At 33.9% G+C, this 20,662-nt stretch overlaps 1 protein-coding gene across 2 annotated transcripts; it reads left to right on the plus strand.

The window, feature by feature from the left end:
* The first annotated feature begins 3,484 nt into the window (after positions 1-3,484).
* Positions 3,485-19,020, plus strand: LOC100249848 (uncharacterized). 2 transcript variants are annotated; one of them, XM_003633913.4, is made up of 23 exons: positions 3,485-3,816; positions 3,911-4,018; positions 4,768-4,916; positions 5,604-5,685; positions 5,898-6,316; positions 7,780-8,212; positions 8,300-8,523; positions 8,751-8,946; positions 9,078-9,223; positions 9,301-9,475; positions 9,609-9,662; positions 10,109-10,288; positions 11,425-11,537; positions 12,068-12,250; positions 12,755-12,812; positions 15,308-15,367; positions 15,468-15,509; positions 16,084-16,214; positions 16,317-16,452; positions 16,536-16,613; positions 17,522-17,638; positions 18,456-18,518; positions 18,612-19,020. In XM_003633913.4, exons 1-23 carry the CDS (start codon positions 3,670-3,672, stop codon positions 18,696-18,698), a joined length of 3,381 nt encoding a protein of 1,126 aa, XP_003633961.1. In that variant the 5' UTR covers positions 3,485-3,669; the 3' UTR covers positions 18,699-19,020. The 2 variants fall into 2 exon arrangements, with proteins under 2 accessions (XP_003633961.1, XP_010661834.1); XM_010663532.3 differs by lacking the exons at positions 16,317-16,452; positions 16,536-16,613; positions 17,522-17,638; positions 18,456-18,518; positions 18,612-19,020 and having other exon boundaries at positions 15,308-15,381; positions 16,084-16,192.
* Positions 19,021-20,662: the final 1,642 nt, after the last annotated feature.

Raw genomic sequence — 20,662 nt, forward strand, 5'->3', positions numbered from 1 at the left:
TATTTATCCAAAAAATTAAAGACACTGTGGATATGTCTTTTGTTCATTTTCAAGAAAAAAAAAATTACTAAAATCTCATCTTTATGTTTATTTTTTTTGTTAAAGTATTTTCCATCTCTCTCTTTTTTTTTTTTTTTCCTTTCAAATTTAAGAGTTTTGAATTCCATTTCAATTTTGAAAATTTTAAAGTTATGTTTGATTCTTAAAAATTTTGAAGAAAAATGTAATGGAAAGAAAATAAAGAGAAAAAAAATATTTAATTTCAAATCTAAAAGTTTTGGTTTCCATTTGAATCTTGAAAATTTTAAGGTTATGTTTGGTTTCAGAAAATTTGAGGGAAAATGCAATATAAAGAAAATAAAGAGAAAAACTAGAAAGAGAAAAACTAGAAAGAAAAAAAAAAGTAAAAAAAAATAAAAAATAGATTTAAAGTTAAAAAATCATTTTACATGTTATTTCAACTTATTTTATTTATTTTAATTTTTAAATATAAAATTTAAATAATTTTAAAATATATAAGTTTATAACTAATTTTAATTATATTTGAGATTTTTTATAATACAATCAAATAGAAGAAAATAATATTCTTTAACATTTTTTTCTTAATATTTTATGAATAAAATATAACTTAAAAGGAAATTGAAGGAAGAGAATAATGAAAGAAAAAATAGTAAAAAATAATTTTAATGTTTGATTTTTTATATAGGATTATTCCTGAAATTTATTTTTTATGTGTACCAAAATAAGAATTTAAAAATACATAAATTTAAATAATTTTGATAAGAAACAAACCAAGATAATTTCACCTCCTCACCCACTTTTGATTTTTATTTTTTATTTTTTTTTATCCAACACTTTCTGATTCAATTGTATTCTTGATAAATAATATGGTCTTGTACTCTCCACTATTTTCAGCCCATGGTTCACATCTTGTACGTATGGTTTAATTTAAAAACAAAAAAACAAAACCCCATTACAAAAATCAGCTCCATTCCCATGAAAAAAAGAAATATATATTAAAATATTAAATGCCCATCAATTTCAGCCAATAAATAAATCCCACCAAGAATTGGTTGATTCAACATATCCCTTTAAAGATTTGGAGGTTTTGAATCTTGTGGAGGAAAAGAGGCACAAGGGGGAAGAGCAGCTGTCTGTGCTTTTGGGCAGAGCAGACCCCCACTTGAGAAAAGCTAAGTGGGTGAGATTTGTATGTCAAACTGTGATGATAATCACTAGACATTAGCCCCCCACCCCACTGTTTTGTGGGTCATCAACCCATATGGGATGTTCTCATTTTTTCCATTGCTTTTTCTATCACTCCTATTGCAGGGAATATCCATTAGACTTGGCCCTCTTCCTATTCCATCTCTTGTCATTCCCATTATTTTAACATTGTTTTGGTCATGGACATTGGTTTTTCCATCATTTTTACTTGGTGCTTTGTTGTCAAACTTTTTCTAATATCAAGGAAAATGCCAAGCAACCTAGTGGTCTTTACAAAATTTCAAATTCGAATCATTCAATATGTCTCATAGATTTTTATACAAATAAATGAAATTAAGGTAAAATGATGACGTCTTGTTTATTATTATAAAAAAATGCATTTTTTTTATTGTAGATAAACGCTTAAATTAATATTTGATTTTGTACTATGAATGGGTTGATTGTCAATATAAGTATTAAAGTTTTAAAAATGATGACATGGGTAATCTAGTTAGATCCCTCACAACTTGTACTTTGAAAATTTGGTTCTATGTTAAGTTAGGTTGGAAAAAATAAGAAGGAAGATCGTTAGTGGAAAATTTCTGTCATGTTTAAAAAGTATTTTCAAAATTGGACTTTTTTCTATTTAAAATAAAAAAAATAGTATTTTAGCTCAAAATATACATTTGACGAACTTTGAACAATAATAATTTTTGAGAATAAGTTATTTTTTAAAAAGAATTTGGAAGTGTTTTTAATTGTTATTTTATAATATTGCGTAGTAATTGAAAAAATAAAAAATATTTGATGAATAAAATATTGCAAATAAGTATTCATTACCCATACCGAGAATAAGTTGATATAATTGTTTTTATATTTAAGTTTTATTCAGGCTTATTAAGGGGTGAATGAAGAATCCACAATTTTATATTTTTTAAATAGATATATTTTTCTTACGTAAATATTATCAATTTTCATGTACATATTTACTCATATATCGAATAATTTTTTATATTTTGATTTCCTTGATTCTAATATAGACATTTTATTCTAAATGTTTTACCTTTACAAGTTTTCTCATTGGGATTGATTCTATGAGAACTTTAAAACGATTATTGGTTGATGATCTAGTATGGCAGGTATACGAGTATACCATTAGAATTAGTCCATATCAATGGTGGAGTGAAAAGTTATTGTGATTCATCTGCCAATCATGAGAATTGACTTATGAATCTAACTTTTTTTTTTTTTTTAAAGAATAAAAACCGTCGACTCATGGAGTTATAGGGAATGAGATTGACATAAAATGGTAAATTCTTGCCATAATTATTATGCCTCCAAACTTGACAGTTTTGTGATCATCCCCTAGCTATCCAATGGATAAACGTTAATACCCGTTTTGATTGTTTATTTATTTATTAGTTCTAAGTTCTAACAACAAAAATAAATATTTAATTCCGTAATTTTTTGAGTTCTACCATATACACTAGTTAATATTTTTGAACCCATATGACATTTGGATGAATTTGAACATCCAGTTTCAATATTCAATTGAATTTAGGTTGAGTTTTTTCACCTTAAGCTCAATTTGGGTTGGTTTTAAATCACTCGAGCTTAGCTTGAATCGCATTTAATAATTTTATAAATTTTGTAATGAATATTATTCATGTAACAATATTTGTTATCCTTTTAGATTTTTAAGAAATAAAAAAATCAACTTATAATTGCATTATATGCTATAGTTTTATTTATTTTATTTTTTTAGAAAGATATATTAATTTATATATTTTTGTGGTTATTACCGTACAACCCTCCACCAACCTATTCATATGAATCTAATCCAACTAATCGGACATATCCGAACTCAACACTAAATTAGGAAAGAGAAGTTGGATTGGATTTGTGTTGAGTTCTTTGAATTGATTGTTTTTTAATCTAAATTGTGTTTAGATTAGCCATCAATTTCCCCAAACCCGCTCGAGTTGCAGCCTTACTGGATGCATATCAAGGGCCCAATTGTAGGGAGTTAAGCCCAAACAACAAAAAACCCCCAAAAGGTATTGTAGATTATAGTTTGAACAGCGGAAGAAGCCCAAAACGAGCAATTCTATTTCTATCTTTTATTGATGGGCTTCAAACGAGGCCCATAAGCCCACTTGCGATCCCCTTCTGGGCCGTTAGTGGCCTAGATGAACACTTTCCATTGGGCCTCAGAAGGGTTTGGGCCCATGAGCTGCAGGATATGGACTGATCCGTACAAGAATTTTCCTTTTGTCCATGTCACGATCCCAAACGGACCCTACGATGGTCAGATCCACCACCTGGGACTGAATCGACTGATTCGATCCATTCCATTTCTCGGAAATGCCTCTTCTTTCTTTACAAACCCTAACTCACTTCTGATCCAATCTCTCCCTCTAGATCTAAACTGTCGCGGTGATACAAATCCAAGATTGGAGCAAGATGTATATGGCGTATGGATGGCCTCAGGTCATCCCTCTCGAGCAAGCCCTGTGCCCTACATCCGAGCAGATCGTATACCTCAAACTAGTGAATCGCTTGTTGCTTGTTGTGGCTCCCTCTCATCTCGAGCTCTGGAGCTGTTCTCAGGTCCACTTTGGTTTCTAGCTGGTTGTGAATTGTGTGATTTTTTGTTGCTTCTGAGTGCATTTTCGGAATTGAGGTTGTTTGTGTTTTGGATCAGCATAAAGTGAGATTGGGAAAGTACAAGAGGGATGCGGATTCGATTCAGCGGGAGGGTGAGAATATGAAGGCTGTGTGGAGTCCTGATGCCAAATTGATTGCAGTTCTCGTAAGTTTGGAGTCAAACTCAATTCAATTCAACTCCGCAATTCTTATTGTTTTTGTGTTGATATTTTTGTATATATCGAATTTATATATGCCAAGCGAGATATTCTTTGCATTCGATGCTGTCGATATTTTGGTATGCCTGGACTCTGGAAAGGATTCGTGTATGACAATACTATGTTGTGATTCAAACCCCCCCTCCCCCTTTTTTTTTTTTTTTTTTTTTTGTGTTGAATAGTATTTATGTATGACAATATAATGTTGGACATTTTCTTTCTAAATAAAAAGAGAATTGTCTTGTTGTGTCAATTGGAAGGAGAAGTCAGCTTGTGTTACATTGCTTTGCAGCAGTGTATTCAGTAACATTGGAAGCGGAAATGGAAGTGAATATAATTTAATAGGTCATTATTACTTTGTTATTGTGACTGCCATTTTATACACTCGAAATAGCAATTTTATTTTTCTCTACCTAATAGAATTGAACAAAAAACCCTGGAAATGTGGCAGAAAAAATGAAGCAGAAAAAAGGGATCTACTCTCTTTGACATCAAAAGTGTTCTGTTCCTACTTTAGTGTTTTGTTTTACTAGTTTGTTCTGTTTCCATCTTTTCCTCATATCACAAAATTGTAGATTTGAAATGGATAGGCCATCCAAACCTGTTGCATCTCACAGAACTTTTTCTTTCCTATGCATATAGCTTTAACAATCAATTTAGACGTATCACATTGCTTGCCTTTTTCTTTTTATTGCAGACATCTTCGTTTTTCCTTCACATTTTTAAGGTTCAGTTCATGGAAAAAAAAATACAAATTGGAGGGAAGCAGCCATCTGGCTTGTTTCTTGCAACTATTTCTCTACTTCTCAGTGAGCAGGTGCCCTTTGCAAAAAAGGACTTGACAGTGTAAGCATCCTTGCTGACTATAATTCAATGATTTAAAGTTAGTTCCAATCTGAGCTCAAGTTTTTCTCTAAACTGGGAGATTACTTTAGGAGTTTAAGGAATGTGATATACATAATTCTGGAATTGATGCAATAAAATGTGAACATTAGGAAGCTAAATAGAATATAATGCTTAAGAAATGAAACAAGTGGGAAATGGTTCTCACAATCCATGTTACTGACATTGACAATTATGGGGTTTATCCTTTTGAGTTTGTGTATGAATTTTGTGTTGGGCAAGAACCTTTTTTATTTGATAGATAATGAAAATGCATTCTAAATAAAAGAGGGCATACACAATGTATACCCCAGCTTTATTACTACCGTGATTAAATCAAATGAGTTTTAGGAGTCTCAGGGTTCTAGTGTTTAAAGTTTGGGCAGACTTGCTTCTGAAAATCAATGAATGAAAAACACAGATTTTTCCAGCATTTCATGGTTTCTTGTTTGAGTGATGCAGACAGATACTAGGTGTGAAGCCCTAAGGTTTCTAGGAGTGATTCCTAGACTCCTTCTAGTGTGATACTAGTCATCCATCCATCATTTTTCTTTCACTTTCCTCTACTGCATCAAATTCTACTTTAATGTATTTAGCACAGGGTTTCTTGAAGTTTACTTATTGATTTGTTTTGTTTTATTTTTTGGCCAGGAGCAATATTGTGAGTGATAACAAACATATGCTCCTTGGACTCTCAGATGGATCTTTATATACTATTTCCTGGAAAGGGGAGGTAATGCGAATTTGATTGGTAGTGGAAAGTCTCAATAGCTCTTTCCTTTTTTTTTATTTTTTATTTAAAAAAAAAAAAAAAAATCGATGTAGGGCAGCATCTCTCTCTCTCTCTTTTTTTTTAGTATTGATGCTGAACTAATTTTTTAGACCACATGTTATTTTTCTCCGGTTTGTTCATTTTCTTCATGTTGTCGTTATTGTTTCATACAGTTTTGTGGGGCCTTTGAACTTGATTCCCCTATGCATGACAGCAATAAAGTTTCTGAATTATCACATTCTCTAGACAATGGTGTTTCTTCAAGAGGGGCTCCAGGAGTAGTTTCTACATCCACTCATAATACATCCCAACAATCTGCTGTTATTCAGCTGGAGCTTTCCCTACTATTGAGGTTATTGTTTGTTCTTTACTCTGATGGGCAATTGGTGTTATGTTCTGTAAGTAAGAAGGGCTTAAAACAAGCCGAATTAATCAAAGCGGAAATGAGGTTGGGTTCTGGTGATTCTGTATGTGCTTCAATAGCTTCAGAGCAGCAAATCCTGGCTGTAGGTACCAGAAGAGGTGTTGTTGAGCTATATGACCTTGCTGAATCTGCATCACTTATTCGGACTGTATCATTGTATGATTGGGGGTAAGTTTTGCAAATTATTGGCAAAATCAGGAAATCATGTCATAGTTGATGGTTATAAGATTTGCAATTAGTTCAAATTACATAAATGTTCCTTCACAAATTTTTGTAAATTGCACTACCCTCTCCTAAGGTTTCTGAAATGACACTCCTTTTCTTCTTATTCTATTGTAATTAACAATCTTCTCCTTTACCCTCAGTAATGAAAAGCATTATTACTTTCAGATAAGGGTCATGACCATATCTGATAAGGGTAGTGTTCTGAAATAAGTTTTTTGATGGTTATCTGCTTGGATGAGGGTCATGACCATATAAATAATTTGGATAGTAAAATGGTATTGGACCATTTAATCTTCCATGTTATTTTTAGAAAAAAAGTGGTAAAAGAAAGTCTTTAAAATTGGATGTGAAAGTTATGTGACCTAGCTTATGCATCGCTTAGAGGCGGGTGAATAGTTGTTTCAGCCCTATTCAATTAAATATTTTCAATTATTTAATTGTCTCAATTTTAAATTAGGGAAGCCCAAAGAACAATCAATATAAAACATGCAGGATTTTTACGTTGAAAACCATCCGCACAACATGTGGATGTAAAAATCATGTAGTTAGAGACCTCAAATCTCCAACCTACTATTTGAAAGCACAATACAAAGATTTACCTAACAGAAGCTATCGTTAAGTCTTACTCTCCAACACCTATAATGCACTTCATGTCTGCGACACAACACCACGTATGCTCTTGGTGGATCTATCCTCAATGCTTGAGGGGATGCATATTGCCTTCTCAACCCAATAGAAGCAAAAATGAACTTCTTTGAGAGATTTGGGAAGGGGAAGTCAAATTCGGTTTTGTCAAATATTCGCATAAAAACCAAAAATGTTTTTAGCAGAGTAATTTTTAGGAAACAATGTATAGTGGACTCAGATTAGGATTTCTAAAATAAAATTGGTTCAAACATGGAAATTAAATAAATTTGTGGAGATTTCATTCTTTGCGCTAGCGCTTGAGGAGATTTTTCAAATTCTTTTAAGAATTTAGCTTAATTTCAAAAGTTTGGTCCACACCATGCCTACCTAACACCAATTTGCCTTTCTTGGACCTTTCTATACATAGTTGTGTCATCTTGATTGATCAAGCAACAACCTCAAGTTTTCAATAGAGAGTAAGACTAAATCTAGAAAGGTCCTAAGTCAGAATGAATGGAACAAAATTGCCAATGTTGAACTACATAGCCTAATGTACCAATAGGATGGTCATTTTATAGATCTGGTTGGCTACACTACATCTACTGTCCATTTGATGCTAAGGAGCCTGTGCTTTTGGTTTAAAGTTCAATTTTTTCTTCATGAGCATGCCAAAAACTGGTGGAACAATTTCCATTGTACATCAGAAATGGCTAGATGCATATTGTCACTAAATGCTTTTTGTCTTGACTGTCTTTGTCTTGCTCCTGTCTTCTGTGCAGTTATTCAATGGACGATACTGGTCCGGTAAGTTGTATTGCATGGACGCCTGATAATTCCGCTTTTGCTGTTGGATGGAAGTTAAGAGGGCTTACAGTTTGGTCTGTTTCTGGTTGTCGTTTGATGTCTACAATACGCCAAATGGGCTTAAGTTCAGTATCTTCTCCAGTTGTTAAGCCAAACCAAGATTGTAAATTTGAACCTATGATGGGTGGTACCTCACTGATGCAGTGGGATGAATATGGATATAGGCTTTATGCTATTGAGGAAAGATGTATAGAGAGAATTGTTGCATTTTCTTTTGGTAAATGTTGCCTTAACAGAGGAGTTTCAGGCACGACTTATGTCCGCCAAGTGATCTATGGTGAAGATCGTTTGCTTGTTGTGCAGTCGGAAGATACGGATGAACTTAAAATTTTTCACCTTAACCTTCCAGTTACGTGTTTAAATTATGTACTTGATAATTCGTTGTTTTTAGTCTCTATTTTATTAATGCTCCTAATATAGTTCTCTTTGGGCTAGGTTTCTTATATCTCCCAAAATTGGCCTGTTCAACATGTGGTGGCTAGCAAGGATGGGATGTACTTAGCAGTTGCTGGTCTCCATGGCTTAATCTTATACGATATTCGTCTGAAAAAATGGCGAATGTTTGGAGATATTTCCCAGGAACAAAAGATCCAGTGCAATGGGTTGTTGTGGTTGGGAAAAATTGTTGTTGTCTGCAACTATGTTGATTCTTCTAACACGTGAGAAATTTATTTGCATGTACATGTTCTGTTTAATTAGTACTTTGAAAAGTTTCCTAATTGAGAGATTTTGTGGACTAGTTTTGTTTGGAAAAAATTATGTAAAGACGCAGTCTGAGTTGAGTTGTAAGGATGCAGTTTTAGTAGCGTCTATGGTTTTAATACAGAGGATTCTGTACCTTCTTTAGATTGATATGTTATGTTTTACTTATTTAGTTCTATTACAGGTATGAATTGCTTTTCTATCCAAGATATCACCTTGATCAGAGCTCACTACTTGGTCGGAAAACCTTGCTTGCCAAGCCCATGGTGATGGATGTCTATCAGGATTATATACTTGTTACTTATCGCCCTTTTGATGTGCATATATTCCATGTGAAATTATCTGGTGAATTGACACCTTCCAGGACTCCAGATTTGCAGGTAAAAAAAAAAAACTATCTAATTTTATGGGTGGTTGTGAATTTGCAAAGTTTCGAGTTGCATAATGAATCAGAGAATTGTGATGGAACATTTATTCTTCATGCATTTTTAAGTGATAAAATGACAAACAGCTTTCTACAGTACGAGAGCTCTCTATCATGACTGCAAAGACCCATCCTTCAGCGATGCGTTTTATCCCTGATCAGCTTCCAAGAGAGTACATCTCAAAGAATCACATTTCATCCTCATCAGATTTATTGGCCAGAGAGCCTGCCAGGTATGTTCTTATCCTTCAAAATGTTAAATAGAACTTTCTCACACAACATACTTCTGACTACCTGCATGCCTTGCCAGATGTTTGATATTGAGAGTGAATGGGGAGCTTTCACTACTTGACCTGGATGATGGACGTGAAAGAGAGCTCACGGATTCTGTTGAATTATTTTGGGTTACCTGTGGTCAATCAGAGGAAAAAACGAACCTAATTGAGGAAGTTTCATGGTTGGATTATGGCCATAGAGGAATGCAGGTAATAGACTGCTCTGGTCTATATCAGTTTTTGAAATACCAGTTTTTCTAGCTTTAAATTCTGCACCTCTCTATTAGCCTATTTCATTCTTACTTGTCTGATATAGATTATGGTTGGAAGCTTATCATTTCAGGTTTGGTATCCATCTCCAGGTGTTGACCCTTTTAAGCAGGAGGATTTCTTGCAGGTATGCATGTATCTAATAATTAAAGCTATATAAAGTTAGTTTTTCTTATTTTTTTTAAGTAATCAGAAGTTTTAGTATTTTCTGCAACTTGTTTGTTGTTTTATATGTTTTCATTTACCTCAGCTGTAGTCCAAATGATGCAATCTAAAATCTTGGAGCTCCTTTCAACATTGTTTTATATGTTGAATTATACATATTTAGCATTTTAAATAAATAAGGAGATTTTTTTATAAGTTCTTCTAACTTCTCAAGATGTCAAGTTTGCGTGGTTAATTAATCGTATTGCAAGAAAGATGCACAACTATAGTTCCCCTAGAGAAGTCTCTGAAATTATGCTCATATCTCTTAGAATTAAATTGGATGGAGTACTAGTTAGTAGTTATCTTGATATGCTTCTTTCATCGCTGTATTCCTAGATGCTTAATTAACTTGACATTGACATTTAGTTGGATCCTGAGCTGGAATTTGACCGTGAGATATACCCTCTTGGGCTTCTTCCAAATGCTGGGGTGGTTGTGGGTGTTTCCCAGAGAATGTCATTTACATCAGGCACAGAGTTCCCATGTTTTGAGCCATCTCCTCAAGCTCAAACTATTCTGCATTGCCTACTCCGGCACCTTCTTCAGGTAGCATTTTTGCCATCTAATGAAAACTTGAATGCTTATTGTGTATAGAATCTATAGATCATGTGGAAATCGATGCATGTTCTGGAAATTTTCTTGCATTTCATTGATTTTTATTAGTGGTACTGAGGAATCTAGCTTGGCCCAAAAGATTAATTTAAATTGGCCCAACCCTCCTGCTCTGCAACTAGTAAATGTTTATTGAGGTTTAAGAGGCCCCAAAACACCTCAGTTTTTTTTGAGCCTGTTGTTTGCTCTTGATGCCAATCAATATTTGGACCAAAAATGCCTGTCAGTTCCACAAGTAACTCCTGTATTGAATGCTCCATTGATCTTGCATAATGAGATGTAAAATCCGCATGGTATTGCCACTTTTCTTTTTTAATTTATTTTTTGCTTCATAATCCATATATATGCCCTGTAATGTTGTATAACAAGTTGGTTGTTGAACATTGGTTTCTTTTTTTCTTTTGGTTTTCTGTTTTCGTTTTTTTGCCTTTTGTTTTTCATGCTGTTACATGTAATTGAACCTGGAACTCCCCATCCCCACCCTAACTCTTCCCACTTGAGCTATGCCTATAGGGCTGTTTAGCAGTTGCCACTTAGATATTTCATCTTGTGAAATGTTTCAAGCCTTGTTGTTAAAGTACTCTCCAGGATGGTCAAGCCATGTAGCCTTGCTGAAGTGGTTGGGCTTCCTCAGGGTAGTTGTTGCCTTGATGGCAAAAATATCCTTCTGTTTCTTACCTTCATCCAAATTTGCATGTTTACAAAAATTATTGATACATTTAATTAATTAAGTACAATTGCCTATAAAAAATGTTACTAGTAAATTGCATAGTAGAGAGATTAATTTTTATTAGTTTGAGTCCTTGCATTGCCTCAAACTTACTGTATGAAAATTATGAATAAAGTACATTACTAAAAAAGAGTAAATTTGAAATATCACTGCTCTCATTAGATGTCAGATTGAAAGTAAAAAAATATTTAATAGTTTTCTTTCAGTTATGACTCTAACATGGCAAGTTCTGGAGAATATTGCATTCGTACTCAATTTTCATCTTAGGTAGTAGATGCTGACAGAAAATTCTATTGCTATTCTAGGTTCCTAATTCTGTTTCTAATTTTGTATACACCAGAGGGACAAGAGCGAGGAAGCATTACGTTTGGCACAATTATCAGCAGAGAAGCCTCATTTTTCCCATTGTCTGGAGTGGCTTCTTTTTACTGTATTTGATGCTGAAATTTCCAGGTATTTCTAATGAAAGAATAATTATTGAACCATATGAAAGTATGATTCATATTTTATGCAAGAAAAAATGCAGAAGCTCTACTGTTCAAGAACTTCATGGAGAGAAACTTCTGGTGGGAATCATCATAGAGTTTGATTCTTATGCAAAACTCTGATGCATTTGTCACTCTAAAACTGTTTGTTTTTATCACCCTTTAAAATCTGGTGCACATATCACTCTTTAAAGCCAATTAACACCAGCCTACTATCCTCACATGGGGGAGAAAAATGTTTTTTTTCACATTCTGTTATGATATGTATGTTGATATGAAAACAGTCTACACTCTTGATTTAATCAAGTTCAACAAAAAAAATGCTCCTTACTTACTGAGGGAAATTGGTTTTATATGACCATCATCAATTGATGTCTTGGGCTTTATTGTTCTCTTACACTCTCATTTATTGTGTATTTAGCCCATGATTTGCCATATTTAAGCTTTTAATGAAATGATTTTGCATTTATCAGAGCTACACTATCTGCTTCCTTGCAGGCAAAACTCAAATAAAAGCCAAGTTTCAGGCCCTAAAGGTGGAGGCAAGTTCTCTCTTTTGGAGAAGACCTGTGATTTAATAAAAAACTTTCCGGAGTATCTTGATGTGGTTGTAAGTGTTGCAAGAAAAACTGATGGTAGACACTGGGCAAATTTGTTCGCTGCTGCTGGAAGATCGACAGAGTATGTCTTTTATCTTAATTTTTATTTACCTCCAAAATGAAGTATAGTATCGGATATCAATTGAAGAACCTATATAACCAATAGTAAAAGTTTATATTGTCCACATGGATAAGAGGTGTTTTGACACAGCTACCTTACAGGAACATGGATGCATTTGTTTTGTTCTTCCTCTTAGCATTCTTAACTACAATTCCTATTCTTTTGGTTGTGCTCTTTCTTGAGCACCTTGCATTGTCTTGCAATTGCTCCTTTGCTTTTTATAATGTATTGGTTGTACTTGTACTGGTAACATCTCATTCTTTAAATTTACAACCAAAACACACCATTCTTCATCATGATCTTCTACTTATTTAGTATATGCATCTTCCAAGTGGAATTCACCTTGGGATGCTGATTCCATGCATAATGCATAAATTCTGAGTAATGAAAGTATCACATTGTTGTTATTTTTATCCTTACAAGTATACTTGGCTTATCTTAAGGTATTTTTTGCCCATTCTCTAGGTTATTTGAGGAATGCTTCCAACGGAGATGGTACAGAACTGCAGCTTGCTATATACTTGTAAGAATACAGTCTTGATAACTGAACACAGATATTTGGCTTACCTCTAATGCGTTGCTGGATTGGTTGCTTTTTAGACTGTATTATTGTAAAATATTTGGTAAGAATTTGTCAGTTGAATAGAAATTGTACAGTGTGAACATCATATATACAAGTATAAAGATGGTGGGCACTTTGGTCTCGGACTTTCAGCATGCTTTTGTGAGGGGGAGACAAATTTTAAATGTTGTTTTGATAGCTAATGAGGCCATTGATTTTAGACTTAAAGATAATTTGAGAGGATTCTTATGCAAGCTGGATATAGAAAAGGCGTATGACCATGTAAATTGGAGTTGTGTCATTGCAGTTATGGATAAAATGGGTTTTGGTTCCAAGTGGTTGGATTGGATTAGATGGTGTATCTCCACGGTCTGTTTCTCTATTTTGATCAATGGCACTCCTGGTTTTTTTAGCAACTTTAGAGGGTTGAGATAAGGAGACCCTTTGTCTCCATATTTGTTTATTTTAGTGATGGAGATTCTTTCCAGCTTGCTTTCTAGGGCAAAGGATGGTGGCTTTATTGAGGGGTTTCGGGTTAAAGAAAGGCATGATGTGGGAGTAGAGGTATCCTATTTGTTCTTTGCAGATGATACTCTCATTTTTTGTGATGTAAGTAAGGAAAATCTAGAGTGCCTGAGTTGGGTTTTTATGTGGTTTGAGGCATGCTTGATTCTAAAGATTAATCTGGAGAAAAGTGAATTGATTCTCGTGGGGGATGTTCTAGATTTGGAGGAGTTTGCCAAGGTTTTAAGTTGTAAAGTGGGTGCACTTCCAACCACTTACTTAGGCCTCCCATTGGGTGCTCCTTACAAGTCCAGTAGGGTTTGGGAAGAGGTGAAGGAGTAGTTCCAAAAAAGGCTTGCTTTGTAGAAGAGGCAATACCTTTCGAAAGTGGAAGACAAACGTTGATTAAGAGCATATTATTTTGTTCACACATTTACTCAGTCCCTCTTTTTTATCCCCAAAAGAGTGGTGGCTAGATTGTAAATGATTCAAAGAGGCTTCCTTTGGGGAGGAGGGGCTTTGGTGAATAAGCTTCATTTGGTTAATTGGTCGGTTGTTGTATGGAGAAACAAAAAGGGGGTTTGGGTTTTAGAAGCCTCGTGCTTTTCAATAAGGCCCTTTTGGGGAAATGGTCTTGGAGATTTGTGAGGGAAAGGAACCCTCTTTGGAAATGGGTAATTGTTGGTAAGTATGGGTTACAGGAGGGGGGTGGTGCACAAATGAGGTGAGAGGGAGGTATGGTGTAGGGGTTTGGAAGGCAATTAGAAATGGATGAGAGGTTTTCAAAGGTAAAACATGTCTTCAAGTTGGCTCTGGGAATCGGGTGCAATTTTGGAAAGATAAGTGGTGTGGGGATTTGTCTCTAAGGGATGTATTCCTAGGCGTTTATGTTATTGGTTCCTCTAAGGATGCTTGGGTGATAGATGTTTGGGATGGAGGTAGTTGGGGTCCGAGGTTTATTAGACAATTCAATGGTTGGGAGTTAGAGGATGTTGATGCCTTTTTTGGGAAGTTGCAGAACTACTCCATTGTTTTGGGTACTAATGATGCCATGGTTTGGTTGGGGACTAAGAATGGAGATTTTTCAGTTCAGTCCTTCTACTTCTCTCTGGCAAGTAGGAGGGTGGAGCCTTTCCCACACAGTACAATGTGGAACTCTTGAGCCCTTGCAAGAGTTAGCTTTTTTGCTTGGGAGTCAACTTGGGTTAAGATATTGACACAGGATCAGCTTAGGAGGGGATGGAGGATGTGAAACAGATGTTACATGTGTAAGGCTGAAGAGGAAATGGGAGATAATATTCTTTTGCATTGTCCGAAAGCAAGCATATTGTGGCAGCTAGTTTTTGCTCTCTTTCATGTATAGTGGGTGATGCACTCATGTGAGAGGGGTGCTCTTAAGTTGGAGTGGCTTTTTGGTTGGGAAAAAAAGGAAAAAGGCTTGAAAAGTTGCTCCTCTTTGCATTTTTTGGTCCATTTGGAAGGAAAGAAATAGGAGAGCTTTGAGGATAGGGAAAGCTTAGATCAAACAATTAAAAGTTCTTTTTTGTATCTCTTTTGGGATTGGGTTAAAGTGTACATGGGGGATAATGTTACTTCTTTGATAGATTTTGTGGATTGGTTAGACTCCCCTTAGGGTGTAGTGCTTTTTGTGTGTATTCACCCCTATTGGTTTTTATATATATATACATTGTGTATACCTTTATTGAATACAATATCCTTTTACCTATAAAAAAAAATAATAATAATAATGCCAAAAACATCTCACTTCTGTTGTGGTCACAAAGTTGTGCATCATAACTACTTTTCCTCCTTTTAAACATGCTGAGCTGGTTTTGAAAAACTACCAAATCTGTTGCTTAGGGAGTTCCAAATAAAATGTATATTATACAAATGACCAACCTATATTGAATTGTAATGCATATATTCTTTCTGTTCCATGTGTAATGCCGCAGGTGATTGCTAAACTTGAGGGCCCTGCCGTGAGTCAGTATTGTGCTTTACGTTTATTACAGGTAAACACATGCTGGTAGGTTACAAATTTCTGTTTCAGGTTCCTACAATTTTTCCCTTATGTTTTTCTATCTCTTAACTTCAATCTTTGATGCTATGCAGGCAACCCTTGATGAATCTTTATATGAACTAGCTGGGGAGCTGGTATGGTTCAGACATGAGCATATGCTTCTTTTTGTTAGGGATATAACATGGGTGGGTCAGGCCAGGGTACAGGTCAAACCAAGCTCAATCCTAGCTCTAAAGTCCTGTGCCTCTGTTGGCTTAACTGGAACTTAATCCCCTGAGCTTGGGCTGAGTTGGGTTGGGCAGCAATATTAAACCAACATTAGGCTGCTCTTATCTTTTTTTTGTTTTTTTTTGATAGGTCTGCTCTTATCTTCTTTTTTATTCAAAATAGGTGTAACAGATAATATAAAACTATGGCAAAGTGTACCAATATGAGACAAATTTGAGAATAATGATAATCAATGTTATTACAATGACCATAATAATATAGGTTGAGGTTGTGTCAGGTTGCCTAATATATATACATCCACCCAACTTTAGGTTGGGTTCAATGTTTTTCAACCCAAGCCCAACTGACCTGTGAAAAAGGCTGCTCAAGCCTGTCCAAGGATTGGGCCTTGTTGAATGTGACCAACTTGTGGCCCTACTTTTAGTTAGTTAATGAAATTTTAATTGCTTCTGGAGAATGATAATTTTGTTTGGTTATCAGGTAAGGTTCTTGCTGAGATCCGGAAGGGAATATGAACAGGCATCAACAGATTCAGACAAACTCTCCCCCAGATTTTTGGGCTATTTTCTTTTCCGTTCTAACAGTAGGAGACAGAGTTCGGATTCAAAAAGGTAAATATACTTCTCCACACTATTTTTGCAGGTCACATGGACCTCTGCTACTTTGACACTCCATATGATACTAACTAGGCAATTTGTTTTCCTTCACTGTAGCCCCTCATTTAAAGAGCAGAGTGCGCATATTACATCTGTCAAAAACATCCTAGAAAACCATGCTAACTATTTGATGTCAGGAAAAGAACTTTCCAAACTTGTTGCATTTGTTAAAGGCACTCAGTTTGATCTAGTGGTAAGAAAACCTCATTTTTGGTTTTAGGACTATTAGTATCATCAGTGGTTGCTTCTAACTTGTTCACCACCTACTTATTACAGGAATATCTTCAACGAGAAAGGTATGGATTTGCTCGCTTGGAGAGCTTTGCTTCAGGGCTTGAACTAATCGGGGAAAAGGTAACCGTCAAAATTCCTCTTCAATGGTTAACAACTTTATTGTTTTGATTTCATTCAACATTTTGAATTAGATATCTGCTAGTTTCTGAATGTAATATGTTCTAGCAATGAAACCATAAAAAAATGTTTGTTTCTTGCTCTAGAGATGTTCCATAACTGCACAAAGCAGCTGGAACTTTACGGTTTTCTGCTGCTATCCATGATCAGCAACTTTATATTATCTTATTTGCACTCTGTTTACAAGTTGTAGCTATATGTTTTATGAAAATAACTGCCACGAGAATGGGTCATTTTAGGTTTTCCTCTGCTTCTATATTGACCAGTGTATGAAGTGGTAAAAATAACTGATCATTTGTGTTTTCCATTTTGTGTTGACTAGACACGTCAATAGACAGGACTATGAAATATCTCTTCTTCTGGGTCTTTTTTCATTGGATGATACAATAGCCTTCATGTTTAACTGTTCTCTCATGAAGGCGTGCAATCTTTTATTTTTTTTTTTAAAGAATTTTAATATCAACACGAATCTTTCAACACATATGACCAATGGACTCTGATGAAATTTCTCAGTTATGGCATGAGTCTTTTTGCAACAATACCAACAAAAAATGGCTACTTCAAATGTTCAGAGGAAATGTTGAAGCATGCTAATTACTAAAGAAAAAAAAATGAAATGTCTCATATGTGACATTGATCTTTTAAAAAGCAATAGCTACTTAACATCCCTAAAGAAAGGAATGCGAAGCAGTAAGCCTTGAGTTATGTAGCCCAAACCACAAAGCATAATGATATTTATCCTATGATATGCAGATTTTTGATAAATTTTGGAGTATTGAGGCAAGCATGACTGTTAATTTCTTTTTTTTTTTGACCTTTATTTGATTTGATTTATTGTTTCATATTTTCAGCTTGAAATGGGTACGCTGCAGAGCCGGCTGGATGCAGAGTTCCTTTTGGCTCATATGTGCTCTGTTAAGTTTAAAGAGTGGATAGTTGTCCTGGCTACTCTTCTAAGACGATCTGAGGTATAGTTTGGCTTCATTTTGTCATAAACCCTGTCTTCTATCATATTTGCATTATGAGTATGTGAACAACCACTGGTGTGATACTCATCCTACCATAAGTTTCACATCCTTCAAGAGAATCACATAAAAGTAGTCCTATTTCCAAGGTTGAATTCAGCTCAAACTTCGGTTCTTGCAGGAGTAAATTTGATTTATTAAAATGTATGGACATACCAATTATCGAGGATAGATTTGTCTTTGTTGTCAGGTTAAACTTCATTCACTTTGGAGATTGAGCTAATCTCTTGATTTTTATGGAAGTTGCTGACATGCTTTGCTTTATCGGAATGATGATTTCACTTTGAAATTCAAGTCAACTCTTCTAACAAAATTTTACTTTTGAAGTGCTTCAAACCCTATTTACAATATGAATTGTTTTAAACACTTTTTAGTAATAATCTAAATACCAAATTATGGAGGGTACCTTTTGGTGATAGTTCTAAAAGGAGATGAAGGCTTGAAGAAGACATAAATGGCTTTGAACTGCCTTATTTTTAAAGGTTTTTTATTTTTTATTTTTTTTGTTTGGTTGATAAAATGGCTTTTTCATACCGAAATGACTGGGACAAGGAACAAGCTCTAGTTGACAATTTATCATAGTATTATCTTGAATGTTAGTTCCTTGTGATCCAACATAAGGATATGACTTTGGTTTATGTATAAAAAATTTCCACTAAAGCCATATGATTTCTATGGAAATGTCTTTAAATCTTATGGGTCCAATACCCAAGTTAGAAAAACCAAGGTTCATTTTGTCAATTTATCTGGTTCTGCACAGGTCCTTTTAGATCTTTTCCGGCATGATAATCGGCTATGGACTGCATATGGTGCAACTCTGCAGGTATTCTTTTCTTATAGCTTTACTGATAATAACATTCCACAATATTCTTATGCTCATCTCATTGTTTCTTTTCTTGACATACATATTCTTCAGTCACAACCTGCATTTGCTGAATACCATGATTTGCTTGAAGCATTGGAAGAAAGACTTAAGAGTAGTGACAATTTGGAAGAGAAATGAGAAGGAAATTGAATTTCCAACCCTAGGCTCTTCAGTCCAGCAAAATATTGGCTGATAGAGGGTGCTATTCTTCAATACCTGAATCATTTTCTGGGCTGAGTATCGAATTATGGTCGGGTCATGCTAGAAGATGAGCATACTGATATATTCTAAATATGACAACCCCTTTGTTATGATTTGATCATATTTCTGAGTGTCTTTAGAATCGGAATTGTTCCTTTTTTGTAGATAAGGCAGTTGGTTGATATAGTTTTCCCAGTTCTTTCTTCAAGTTGGATATGATTTTTAATTTTGGGGTTGAAGAAAGGATTTTGATCAATAATTCAAATTCTCCAACCATTTTTTTTTTTTTGAAAATTCTAATGCTCTTTAACTCTGTGACAGCATTTCGTGTGTGACACGCTAGTTTGAAGCAGTTATAACTTATTGAATTTAAATATATTTTTTTTATAATTTTTTGTTAACCAAACATACCCTTACTATCCATTTGAAACCTGAGGAGTAGCTTAGTTAGTCCGACCTTGGGTTTGCTCTCCAATGGTCACCAGTTCGAGTCCCCTCAAGGCCATTAGAGGCTTACTTGGTCATTAACTTCAGGGCTTTGTGGGATTAGTCTAGGTGCTCGTAAGTTGTAATAATTTTTATATAAGATAGAAAACTTAAATTAATAATATGATAATTTTAAAAACTGTTTAAAAAAATTGATGTATTAAATATTTTTATTACTTTTTTTACCCTTACTTTTAATCCAATAATTAATATGATTTTAATAATATAAATTTATAATAATTAATCACTTAATAAGTTGTTTTGAATTATATAAATATCTCATTGGCTGCTTTTATTTTATTTGAAATAATAGTAAGATGTAGCTGCATCAAAGTGCACCATATGTATTATATGATTATTGAATTTAAATGTATCTCTTATTTTTCTTTTACATGTTTCCTTTTACTTCATTTCCGATAAATCAAACATGGTCTTAGGTGGTACTTGTTTTTTTACTTAATTCTAAATAAAATTTTAATATTTAATAGTTTTAAATATTAGGTTGTTTGTTTTTATAGTATTTTATTTCTATTAAGTATTAAAAAATAAAGAAAAACTAATATGTTATTTTTTTATTTAGAAAAAGCTACATATTTTGGTTTTTTCTATTAAGTAAAAAGTTTATAATAAATCATAAAAAAATAGAAAAATAAACAACTTAAATTCTGAAAGCAAATTGTTTTAAATAAAAAGCAAAAAAAAAAAAAAAACAAACAATATCTTAGTATCCGGTTGAATATGCTTCATGTTTTTTTGGAGAAGTTTTCTATCCAAAAAAACATCAAAGTGTATCTTCTCAAATAAAACTTTTTTTTTCTTTTTTATAAAATGATACTTTTATAGATAAAATTATTTAGATGGATATGAAAGAAGACTTTATAAACTTAAAAGTTAGAATATGCTCTTCGTATTCTATATACTATATGTACATGGATGTAGTTAGAACATACTCTTCGTATTCTATATGTACATGGAGGTAGTTGAAATTGTTAAGTGATAAATCATCAGGTTATATTTACATAATTTGAGTTGAATTTGAATTTAATTTTGAAAAGACCTCTAACAAATCCATATTTGTTTTTATATGATTTCTCATTTGACATGCTTCACAGAAGTAACGTTTTTAAAAAAAATATTAATATGTCGCATCTTTTATCTCATATGTAAAAGAAAAATATTTGGTTGAGACATCCAAAATAGTAGTGGTTTGACATACTGTAACTTTTTTTTTTTAATAAAAAAATAATCAAGATAGTTTTAAATAAAAACATGCCTAATATCTTGGACATGTGGTCATCCATGTTGGTTGAGACATTTGAAAAAATACGCACACATGTTGGTGCACGGTCCAAATGCAGGGGTCTATCTAGATCCCAAGAGAGAGATGAACCTGTTTGTCTAGACCAATTGAGACA

Source organism: Vitis vinifera, chromosome 15 (genome assembly GCF_030704535.1).
Source record: "Vitis vinifera cultivar Pinot Noir 40024 chromosome 15, ASM3070453v1".
Classification (NCBI taxonomy): Eukaryota; Viridiplantae; Streptophyta; class Magnoliopsida; order Vitales; family Vitaceae; genus Vitis; species Vitis vinifera.

Excerpts from the sequence above, each read along its gene's own strand:
- LOC100249848 (XM_003633913.4), top strand. The coding sequence starts at position 3,670 with ATGTATATGGCGTATGGATGGCCTCAGGTCATCCCTCTCGAGCAAGCC. Across the intron at positions 9,476-9,608 it reads ATGGCCATAGAGGAATGCAG|GTTTGGTATCCATCTCCAGG; the intron begins GTAATAGACTGC and ends TTATCATTTCAG. Across the intron at positions 16,453-16,535 it reads GCACTCAGTTTGATCTAGTG|GAATATCTTCAACGAGAAAG; the intron begins GTAAGAAAACCT and ends TACTTATTACAG.